The 11,862-nt window shown below is 47.0% G+C and overlaps 1 protein-coding gene across 2 annotated transcripts in view; it reads left to right on the forward strand.

Annotated features, from left to right (window-relative positions):
• CDH5 (cadherin 5) overlaps nt 1–2,632 on the forward strand; it is a 34,517-nt gene extending 31,885 nt beyond the window's left edge. For both annotated transcript variants that reach the window (XM_065898698.1, XM_065898699.1), the window contains exon 12: nt 1,551–2,632. In XM_065898698.1, the coding sequence (XP_065754770.1) occupies nt 1,551–2,065 (515 nt within the window). In that variant the 3' untranslated portion in view covers nt 2,066–2,632. The remainder of the gene's footprint in view (nt 1–1,550) is intronic.
• The last annotated feature ends 9,230 nt before the right edge of the window (nt 2,633–11,862 follow it).

Here is an 11,862-nt window from a genome sequence, read left to right on the forward strand (position 1 = left end):
TTTAGGCCTTGCCTTAGTTTGGGCTCCCCAGGAAGCAGACCCTGGGACCAGGATTGGGGTGCACATGGTTTATTTGAGAGGCACTCCCAAGAAGCCCCAGAAGGAAGAGGGGGAGTGAGACTGGAAAGGTAGGCAGCCGATCAAGGGCAAGGTGTCACACAAGCTGCCACCATGGGACACTGGAGCTTCTTCTCACTGGAGACTGGGTGGCGGCACTCAGAGCCCATATTTTTCCAACGATGCCCACCAGCTGATGGTGGGGCTCCTCCCAGAGGTGTAAGTTCTGCGTTTCACCTGGGGCAGGGGCTGGCCCTCCAGAGGAAGCCCTTGGGTGGTTAGAGGTCACCCTGTGCACTACAATGACAGGACTGACCGGGGGACACAGTGAGGGACCCACATCATCTGCTCCAGGCCTTTCCTGCCAGTGGCTTCCCTGATAGGCCCCCTGGCAGTGCCCCCACTTCTGGGGCTTCCGTGGCAAAGAGTCCAGACCCAGATTTTCCTCTCAATAAAAATTAGTAATAATGATATACTGGCATCACCACCACACACAGAATTGCACTTAACCTCATAGCCACCTTATCAAATACAAACAGAGCAGAGGAGTCATCACCTCCATTTTATAGGCAAGGAAACAGAGGCTCAGAGAGGGCATCCTGGCTTTTCTTATGTACGGAACAGTTCGTTAAGTAACTCGAGGCTAGAACGACAGAGTCTAGGGATGCTCTGAGCCTACTTCCGGGAGCTCTCTGCCCCACGTGGTCCACCCCTCCTAGGGGTTGGCAACTGCCATGCAGTCACACAGCTCAGAGCTTTGAGCAGGGCCAACATCACACCGCTGCCTGATCGTGGGACTCTGGGCATGCCACTCAGCTTCTCTGAGCTCGGTTTGCTCGTGTAAAATGGGATATTAATACCTACTTTGAGTAAACGAACGTGAAAATGTGCCAATACCATGCCAGCATGTACACAGTAGGTGCTCAAGAGTAGCTGCTGCTACTGCAACGGGTGCCATGTCCACCAGCACCACCAAGACCCGTCGTCATCATCATCACGGCTCAGAATCTTTGCACTCCAAATTCCAACTCCATCCCTTTCCCCATTTCCGCCCCAACCTCTGGCCTCCTGGCCTTTGGACAAGACACAGAAGGATTTGCCACGGTGGTTAAGAGGAGGGAGGAACTGAGGATGCGGGTAGATGGGGAGGAGAGTGGCAGGAGATGAATGAACTTGAGGGAGGCCCGCTCTGTTGCTCTCCCCCCAGCCCTACTGTGGCCAGGACACCAGCAAGGATGGATCCTGGGTGGGGGTGGGGTGGAGATGACTCTGGAGTGGGAGTGAGGGTGGACCCACCAGGTGTCTAGACCAAACCAAAACTTCTGCGTTGGCCCAGCTGTCACTGGGAGCTGGGCTGGCCCGGGGATTCCCAGGGAGGAGGGGAGGGTGCAGGTAAACCTCCCCTGCGGGAGGCGTGTGGGGGTGGGGGGTGTTGGGGGGAGTCCCCCGGTCTGCTGGGCCATGGCCGACCGCTCGGGCTTGCTCGTTCGCAGTGATCACCCTCCTCATGATCCTGCGGCGGCGGCTCCGGAAGCAGGCCCGCGCCCACGGCAAGAGCGTGCCGGAGATCCACGAGCAGCTGGTCACCTACGACGAGGAGGGCGGCGGCGAGATGGACACCACCAGCTACGACGTGTCGGTGCTCAACTCGGTGCGCCACGGTGGGACCAAGCCCCCGCGGCCGGCGCTGGACACGCGGCCGTCCCTCTACGCACAGGTGCAGAAGCCGCCGCGGCACGCGCCTGGGGCGCACGGGCCCGGGGAGATGGCCGCGATGATCGAGGTGAAGAAGGACGAGGCGGACCACGACGGCGGCGGCCCACCCTACGACACGCTGCACATCTACGGCTACGAGGGCGCCGAGTCCATCGCCGAGTCCCTCAGCTCCCTGGGCACCGATTCATCTGACTCGGACATCGATTATGACTTTCTCAATGACTGGGGGCCCAGGTTCAAGATGCTGGCCGAGCTGTATGGCTCGGACCCCCGGGAGGAGCTGGTGTATTAGGGGACCGCGGGCCTCCGGGCCTGGGTAGCTCAGGCTAGTCGGACACGGGCACTGAGCCCTCCAATCGTAGCACTCATGTCCCAGCCTAACAGCCCTTCCTCATGGGTCCCAGAGACCTCACCACCTTGGATGGCAAAATCCAAGTCCCTGAAATGTCCAGGAACGTATTTCAGTGATGGCTACTCCCAAAACGTTGAAAAACACCAGGCTGGTGTTCTGTCTGGGCTGAGACATCCACATAACCCTGTCACCTGCGACTACGGGTCCAACTCAAAGACTTTCTCAGTCTTCTCAAAGCAGATTATGCTCAACTGCCAGGGGGAGGTCTTCCCCTGAGGTCCCTGAACCCCTAGTGGGGGGAGGCTGGGGGGGGGGGGTCCTGGTGCCTGTCACCTGGAGGCAAGGGGCTGGATGGCATGACTGTGGGGCGAGACTCTCTAGCCCAGTCCCCCAGGAGACTGGGCCCGCCCCCCAGGCCTGCCCTGCTTTAGCTTCCTCACACCCTCCCAAGACCCCCAGCATTCTGCAGCCTCTCCCCAGGCCTGTCAAAAGGGAGGAAGGGCCTCTTGACATCTCCCGACCTTGGGTCTTGAGGTGACCTCGCTGGCCTGCCATGCCTGTAACTATGCTGTACTGGGTACTAAAAATTCATCCAAGGTCAGGGAAATGGCTCGTTGAACTTTAAAGCAACTGTGAATTCATCCTGGAGGGACAGTGGAGACCAAACGAGACCACAGATCATAGGGTGAGGGCCATCTCCACACCCACTCCCTCCAGAGAGGGCCAGGAGTCGCTGTGACCCCAATTTGACACTCACGACACCCCTCCAGTTTTGCCTGGGAAGCGGGGCAGATGTTCCCGGAGCAGAAGATCTCTCCCTGCCTCGCCCAGTCACTCATTCATGCTCTTTCTTTTTTCTTTCTCTCCATCTACTCTTGATCTCTTGACTTAGAGGCACTTAAGGTGTGACCCACATCAACTCTGGCCAAAGTCCAAACCCAAACATGACTGCGCAACACAGCTGTGTCATTTGCCTTTACACCTCGTTGTTGCCACATCTCAGGGAACCCCAGCAGGGCCCCATCCCTACAGAAGGCAAGGCCCCTGCTCAGGCCCAGTGGTCACCTGCTCCTCTTCCACTTTCAGCCACGTACGGGACTTTCCACTGCAAACACACCTTGGGGAAGTGGCATCACTCAACAGGGGTGCGGGGAAGGAGGCAAACTCTCTGACTCACCATTTGTCATGGACCAAGGTTCCTGCTCTGGGCAAGGCCCCTCAATCCAGGGGACTGTAGATAACACTGACTTTTTATTTTTAACCAATAACGAGTTTTTCGTATTTTTTTTTTTTACTAATGATACTTATACATTTCTAGCTCTCACAAACATATAGAATAAGGGGTTTTGCATAATAAGCAGGTTGCTATTTAGGTTAGCAATTTTAATTCAGGTTTTTTAGTTGGATAAACAAATTCCTGTAACCTTCTATTTCCTACCATTGTAGTAATTGCTCTAGTGATAATGACTATATATATATTGGCTACACTGGTGCATGGGACATACTGTATTTTTTTATAACTAAATAAAGAAAAATCTTGAAATACTTCTCTTTCTAGAGCTGAGCGAGCTCATGTGAAACACAAGCACATACACCACCACCATCATCAGAGGAACCCAGGGTGCAAGGCGACACGTGCAGTCAGGATTTCAGAAACACACTGCAGGAAAGTGATTGCAGCAGAGGGACACCTAGTCCATCCAGGTCTCCTCTCAGAGCCCCATGCCTTCCCTCAGCCTCTGTACGTGGCCCCCAATCCCACCCCAACTCTACACAGCAGGCAGGGCCTCTGGAAGCTGGAGCTGCCACACATTTTCCAACTGAGAAATAAACCAGATGAGTAATATACATCAGCAGTGAGAGAGGAAATCAATCTAATTAGCTGGTTGACAACAGTGATTGAGCAGCTGGCATTTAGTGGGGTGTGTGGACCCCAACACTGGGGTCCTGCCTGGAAAACCTCACAATCGAAAATGAGAACAGGAAGCCTCTTTGCCAGACTTAGGACTTGAATTGGGTAGGTGGGAGATGAAGCTCACTGCAGCAAGGCCCCCGCTCCTTCGTTTCCTGCAGCATTTCCGGGGCAGTGTGACTCCCAGTGATGAGATTTTGCAAACTGTGCTCTGGATGAACACTTTCCTGGAGCTCTCAGGGGGCAATTTGTCTTAATTCCAATTTTGCTCTAATTTCATTGGGATTTTTTTGATCCGTTGGTTATTTGAAATGTATTGTTTAATTTCCAAACATCTGTGAATTTTCCCAATTTCCTTCCATTATTGATTTCTAATTTCATTCCACTGTGGTCAGAGAACATAAGTTTTATGATTTAAATTCTTGTAACTTTACTGATAACTAGTTTTATACCCTAACATATGTTTTATCCTGAAGAATGTTCCATGTGCACTAGAGAGGAATATGTATTCTCCCGTTGTGATGGAGTGTTCTATAGTGGTATGTTAGTGTTGTTCAAGACTTTTATTTCCACACTGATCTTCTGTCTAGTTAGTCTATCAATTATTGAAAGTCTAATGCTAAAATCTCCAGCTATTACTGTTGAATTGTATATTTCTCCCTTCAACTCTTGTCAGATTTTGCTTTATATATTTTAAGTCTCTGTTGTTACGGGCATATAATCTTATAATTGTTATATCTTCTTGATGGATTGACCCTTTGAGCATTATCAAATGCACCTCTTCACATCTAGTCACAACTTTTATCTTAAAGTCTATTTTGTCTGATATTAGTATAGTCACTCCAGCTCTCTTTTGGTTACTGTTTACATGGTATATCTTTTTCTGTCCTTTTCTTTTCAACCTATTTGTGTCTTTTAATATAAAGTGTGTCTTCTGTGAACAAAATATAGTTGGATCAGGGCAGTTTATCCATTCTACCAATCTCTCTTTGACTGCAATGTTTAATCCTTTTACATTTAATGTAATTACCAACAAGGTAGGGTTTATGCCTGTCATTTTCCTATTTGTATTCTTTCGCTTATGTCTTTTTTGTTCCTCTATTACCCCATTATTGCCGTGTTTATGTTAAATAGATATTTTATAGTGTACCGTTTTAATTCTCTTGACGTTTCTTTGACTATATTTTATGTTTTATTCTTAGTGGTTCTCCTAAGGATTATACTTAAAATCTTAACTTATAACAATCCAGTTAGAATTTGTACCAACTTAATTTAAGTAGTGTACAAAACTTTGCCCCTAATAGATCCACTCCCTCCCCGCTCCTTTGTGCTATCGCTGTTGTACATATTACATTTTTATACATCGTATGCCCATCAACATAGATTTATAATTATTGCTTTATGCAGTTGTCTTTTAAATCATATAGGAGGGAAAGAAGAGTTACAAACTATATATATACTGCCTTTTTTTATATAAATGTATTTATTTTATTTGTTTATTTTTGGCTGCATTGGGTCTTCGTTGCTGCGTGTGTGCTTTCTCTAGTTGCGGCGAGTAGGGGCTCTTCTTCATTGCAGTGCGCGGGCTTCTCACTGCGGCGGCTTCTCTTGTTGCGGAGCACGGGCTCTAGGCGCGCGAGCTTCAGTAGTTGTGGCTCGCGGGCTCTAGAGCACGGGCTCAGTAGTTGTGGTGCACGGGCTTAGTCGCTCCACGGCATGTGGGATCTTCCTGGACCAGGGCTCAAACCCACGTCCCCTGCATTGGCAGGCAGATTCTTAACGACTGCACCACCAGGGGAGCCCTATACTGTCTTTTATATTTACCTATACAGTTACCTTTATCGCTGATCTTTATTTCTTCATGTGGATTCAAGTTACTGTCTATTTTCTTTCATTTCAGCCTGAATGATCCCTTTAGTATATTTTGTAGGGAAGGTCTGCTAGTGAGGAATCTATTTTATCTGGGAAGTCTTGATTTCACCTTTATTTTTTGCAGGATAGTTTTGCTAGGTATGGAATTACTGGTTGATAGGCTTTTTCTTTCAGCCCTTTACATGTCATCCCACTGCCTTCTGGCCTCCCTGGCTTCTGATGAGAAACTGAGTGTTAATCTTATTGAGGAAACGTTTTATGTGATAAGCTGTTTCTCTCTTGCTGCTTTCAACATTCCCTCTGTCTGTGATTTTCAACAGTCTCATTATGATGTGTCTAGAGTTGATCTTAGGAGTTCATTGAACTTTTTAGATGTGTAGATTAATATTTTTATCAAATTTGGGAAGTTTGGGACCATTATTTCTTCAAATATTCTGTCTCTTTCTCTCTCTCCTTTCCTCTGGGACTCTCATTATGCATGTATTAGGATGCTTGCTAATGTCCAATGGGTATCTAAGGCTCTATTAATTTTCTTTTTTCTGCTCCTCAGACTAGATGATCTCAATTAACCTATCTTCAAGTTTGCTGACCCTTTCTTCAGCTAACTCACATTTGCTCTTGAGGTCTTCTAGTGTATTTTCCTTTCACTTACTGTACTTTCAACTCCAGAATCTCTATTTGGTTCTTTTTTATACCTCTTTATTGATATTCTCTATTTGTTGACACACCACTCTCATACTTCTCTTTCATTCTTTAGACATGGTTTCCTTTAGTTCTTTGAAAAGATTTTAAATAACTGGCTTAAAGTATTTGTCTAGTAAGTCCAACCTTTGGGTTTCTTTAGGGATAATTTCTATTGAATGCTTGTTTTCTTATGAATGGGCCATTCTTTCTTATTTCTTGGCATGTCTCATAATTTCTATAGAAAATTGGATATTTAAATAATACAATATGGCAACTGCAGAAACCAGATCCCTGACCCCCAGAGTCTGTTGTTGCTGGGTTTTGTTGCTTCTGCAGTTTGTTTAGTGACTTTCCTGAACTAATGCTGTAAAGTTTGTACTCTTTGTTGTGTGTGGTCACTGAAGTCTCTGTTTGGTAGTGGTCAGTTAGCAATTGGACAGAGGCCCTTAAATGGAATGAATAAGTCTCTCAGCATTTGCCAAGGTGTTCTGTATTTTGGGGAACTCCTCTGATACTCAGGCAGGCAGTCTACAAATCTGCCTTAGCCTTAACTTTTTGTTGCACAGAGCCTCCAGGTCAGTCAGAGGTGAGAGCTTAGGGCCTTCCCAGGTCTTCTCTGAGAATGCGCACATCCCTGCACATGTGAGTGGCCTTTTAGATTCCCAGGAATATGCCAAAGTTTTTCAAAGCCCTCTGTGGACAGCTCATGCCCTAACTTTAAGACTTTCCTTAGCTCCTTGTTTGCCCCAGTTGTTATCATTGCCTCAGGCAACTGTGATGTTACATGACTGCTACTGATTATTTTCAACAAATGCCCCCAGGAAAAAAGGCTTGCTTGCATTAAGCAAGCTTCAAGCCAGGTCAAATAAACACAACCTTTCAAGGGAGGTCATCTAGGGAACCACCAGATGGGTCAGATGAGGACAGTTACCTGGGAAATTGAGCTTTGGAGGAGGTGCAATTCTGTTCTGCTCCTTCCAGTGGCTTCCAGGCTGCTGATTTTCACTGTTAATTGTGGAGCTACTGGGTTTCAAGGCTACTACAGGACTGGAGAGAGGGGAATGGGACTATGGAAAGTTAAAACACTACAAAGTTCACTATTCTTACCAAGATTTAGCTGATTGTTTTTAATGAATACTCCTTGGATTGTTTCAAGCCTTTGCTTAATTTCCGGAGTTCTGAAAAAGTCGATTTTGATCATTTTTTTCCAGTGTTCTCATTGCTTTTATGGAAGAGAGGATTTCCTTATTCTGCCATTTCTGCTGATGTCACCCCCTCAGGATGGTTTTTGTGTTCTATTTTCCTACTTGTCTGAAGTGCCTGCCCCCTGAACTCAACAGTTTTCCAATCCCTGGAGCCCATGGGATCTCTTCACTACTTCCTCCTCCAAGAAGCCTCTCGGGCAGTCCCAAATCAGGCAGTCCCTCTCCCTCCAACCCTCCCAGAGGGGCCCAGCTCTGAGCACTTTGCCACCCTGGCCACACCTTCTCTGACTCCTATTTACCCTGAGGTGGGAAGAGTGATCCTCATGACAGCTAAGGGCTCACCTCTCAGTTTGGAACCTTTAGTGGACACCAGGAAAGGGCACAAACCCAGTGCTCCCTGGAATCTGCTTACCACACTGCACACACCTGCTCGCTCCATGGGCCCCCCCACCTGGCCAAAGTGGGCAGGAGCCGCAAAGGCTCTGAGCCCTTCCCCAGTTCAAACCTATGAAGCCAGCATGACCTTCCTCATTTCACAGATGACTAAAGTGAGACCCAGAAAGGGATCTTTCTGGAACTCTGCCTTTCTGGGAAGGCCCCAAGCTCTCTTCTCTGGCTGACCTTGAGGCTCTGTGCGATAAAAAGTGGCCAGAGTCACACGGCGAGTTAAAGAGAGAGTTGGGAGTAGCACCCGCCTCCTGGCTCCCAGGAAAATGTGGCTCTGCGGGAGACTTCCTCAGACCTGGGGGCTTGGAGGGTGGACCAAGAGACATCATCCACACCCATTGTGCCAGTCATGGAGAAAATGACCACTAGGGGGTGCGCGGCCTCAACACGTGCTCAGGACTCGATAGCATCCCGGGGATGGAACACCACGGTATCCTGACACAGACCTCAGGTTCCAAGGGGCCTGGACCTTGGCAGAACCCAGATCAGAGAGGCAACCATGGGGTCTGGCCCCACAACTCACTCTGCACCTCCCCCTCCTGTCAGTCTCTGATGGGGAAAAGAAAGGCAGGTACCTAGTTCCCCATAGGTACCTGTGGCCTCCAGCAGCACTGATGACAACAGAATCTCAACTAGAGGGAGCAGCTGGCCCTGGCTGTGGGATCCCTGGGCATGTGCACCCCATTATCCTTTCCTGCACCAGGGCCCCCTGCCTCAGTGTCCACACTCAGCCCTCCTGCTCTGCTATACCCTGCTTTCACCAAGCCAATCCTGGAGCATCAACTCTGGGCCAGAAAGAGCAGCCATCCTTGAGCACCCTGGTTCCAGGCATCGCCCAGGTCAAGAATCCTTACCATAAATTCTACTGTCCTCGAAATGATAGGTTGAATCTCTGATCTTCACAACCAAAACTCCAGACCACCCAGCAATTCCCCTTCTAAGGACATAGCCTAAGAGAGAAGTACAGCATGTATCTGCCACAAGTGTTAATTTCAGGTATATACAAATCAGAAAATAGGAAACAACAGAAATGCCCAATAATAAAAGACTGTAAGGTAAAATATGGCAGGATCCATAAAACAATACTGGCAGCCATTAAGTCGTGACATGGTGATCTTGAGTTGAACTCAAGGTCAAACAAAAAAGCTGAACTCAATGCACTATTTACAGTCAGATCTCAACTTTTTCTAGCAGATATCCATCTCCAGGCTTGGGAATTATGAAAAATTTTTACTTTTTAATTCTGTGTTTCCCAAATTTTCTATAATCAGCATGCATTATGTTTATAATCAGAAAAGAATGTTATTTTAATGTTAACTTGTAAACACTTCCTTCTCATTGAAAAACAGTAAATTTGATAAGCAAAGTTTGTCCCCATATATCATTTAAAGTTTTTGTCTTTTATTTTTGGTTTACTATCTATTAATGCAACAGATACTTTTTTTAAATTAACTAATTGCTTTTGAACCCAGCAAAACAAGTTGTTGATTTTTTTTTAAAATCATTCCATTGAACTTGGTCCTGTGGGATCTTCATCTCTTAGCCTTTGGAGTTTTTTAACCCCAGATTTCCAGCAACTTTCTGGATCAGAGCTATTATAGTCCATGGGATGAGGAAAACCTGGTTTTCCAGCCAAGTGACCCCATAGGATTCTGCAATGCACAGAAGTATCCTAGGGACTTCCCTGGTGGCGCAGTAGTTAAGAATCCACCTGCCAATGCAGCAGACACGAGTTCGAGCCCTGGTCAGGGAAGATTCCACATGCCATGGAACAACTAAGCCCGCCCGTACATCACAACTACTGAACCTGTGCTCTAGAGCCCACGAGCCACAACTACTGAGGCCACGTGCCACAACTACTGAAGCCCACACGCCTAGAGCCTGTGCTCTGCAACAAGAGAAGCCACTGCAATGAGAGGCCCATGCACCGCAACGAAGAGTAGCTCCCACTCACCACGACTAGAGAAAAGCCCACGCTCAGCAACGAAGACCCAATGCAGCCAAAATTAATTAATTAATTAATTTTAAAAAGAGAAATATCCTACATTACTCTTATACTACATTACTCAAACATATAAGAGAAAAAGCTGAGACCAATATCCCATAGTCCATCCAGAGACCGTCTGGGGATGTCTCGGAAAGCTGAGTGTCCACCAACTCTCAGGGACTTCACAGAACTTTGCAATGTGCTTTTGTAGCATAAGGTGTAGGAAGTGCCGTTAACCTCTGATGCTCCTGAGTAACGGTTGCTGGTGGGATGTTTGATGATGTTACACAGGAAGCTGCGCAAAGGGGTTTTGTTTTCATATGGGACTCTGAGCAGGAAGTGAGTCTTTACATCAAAGGAAGAAAACGAAACTCTACCTTTGAGCCCAGGGAACCAGAGAAGGCTTTTCCTGACTGAGCAGAGGGAGACCTACAGGCATAGGGTGCTCGGCAAGAAACAGAAAAAACCCTGCCTGGGGCATCACATAAAGCAACCAACATTTTGCAGAGTGTAGAGAATAACAGAATGTGACCAGGGGCTTTTTTTTTTTTAAACATGCACACGGTACAGCCATACAATTAAATACTATTGAGTAATAGAAACACTGATACATGCAACAACTTGAGTGAATCTCAAATGCATTACACTAAGTGGAAGAGAATAGATTTAAAAGACTACATACTGTATGATTCCATTTATACAACATTGTGAAAAAGGCAAAACTACAGCAACAGAAAACAGATCAGGGTTTCCAGGAGTTGGGGAGGAGGGATGGTTTGATTAACAAAGAGAAGCTGCATGAGAGAGACTTTTCAGTATCTTAATTGTGGTAGGGGCTACACAATGTGCATTTGTCAAAATCATAGAACTATACTCCAAAAAAGTGAATGTTACTGTATGTAAATATTAATTTTTTTTTTTTTTTTTTTTTTTTTTTTTGCGGTACGCGGGCCTCTCACTGTTGTGGCCTCTCCCGTTGCGGAGCACAAGCTCCGGACACGCAGGCTCAGCAGCCATGGCTCACGGGCCCAGCCGCTCCGCGGTACGTGGGATCTTCCCAGACCGGGTCACAAACCCGTGTCCCCTGCATCGGCAGGCGGACTCCCAACCACTGCGCCACCAGGGAAGCCAAAAATTTTTTTTAATTATTAACAATTTTTTTAAAGGAGAGATATTTGATCAAGGTCTCACTTTAAAAGTGATCGATTTATTGGTTACTTCACTGGTGTGCAAGGTCCAGGTACACACACTTACTCGTTCCTTCTTTCTCTCTAAGTTATCTGTTGAACAATGTGTCAAATTCCCTTCATTCTACTCCTGCCATTTCTTGAAGCCCTCTCCTCCTCTCCTCTTACTGTTCCAACCTTAGTTGGGGCCCTCTTCATTCTCTCTACTATGGTATTTCCAAAATTTCCCAATTGCTCTTCCTGTCTCCAGCCTCCAGTCATATTAAGCTACCTTTCCTCAGACGTTTGGTAGGTTGTCTTACTGGTCAAAATATGCACTGCCCTTCTCTGTGGGAGGATTACACATTCCCTAACCCACTGATGTCAAACTTGGCCAGGTGATGCACTTTCTCGAATAAAATACGAATGCAAGAGACACTTGCCACTTTGGAGCCGAAACTTTA

The sequence above is a fragment of the Phocoena phocoena genome, chromosome 20 (assembly GCF_963924675.1).
Source record: "Phocoena phocoena chromosome 20, mPhoPho1.1, whole genome shotgun sequence".
In the NCBI taxonomy this organism is placed as follows: domain Eukaryota; kingdom Metazoa; phylum Chordata; class Mammalia; order Artiodactyla; family Phocoenidae; genus Phocoena; species Phocoena phocoena.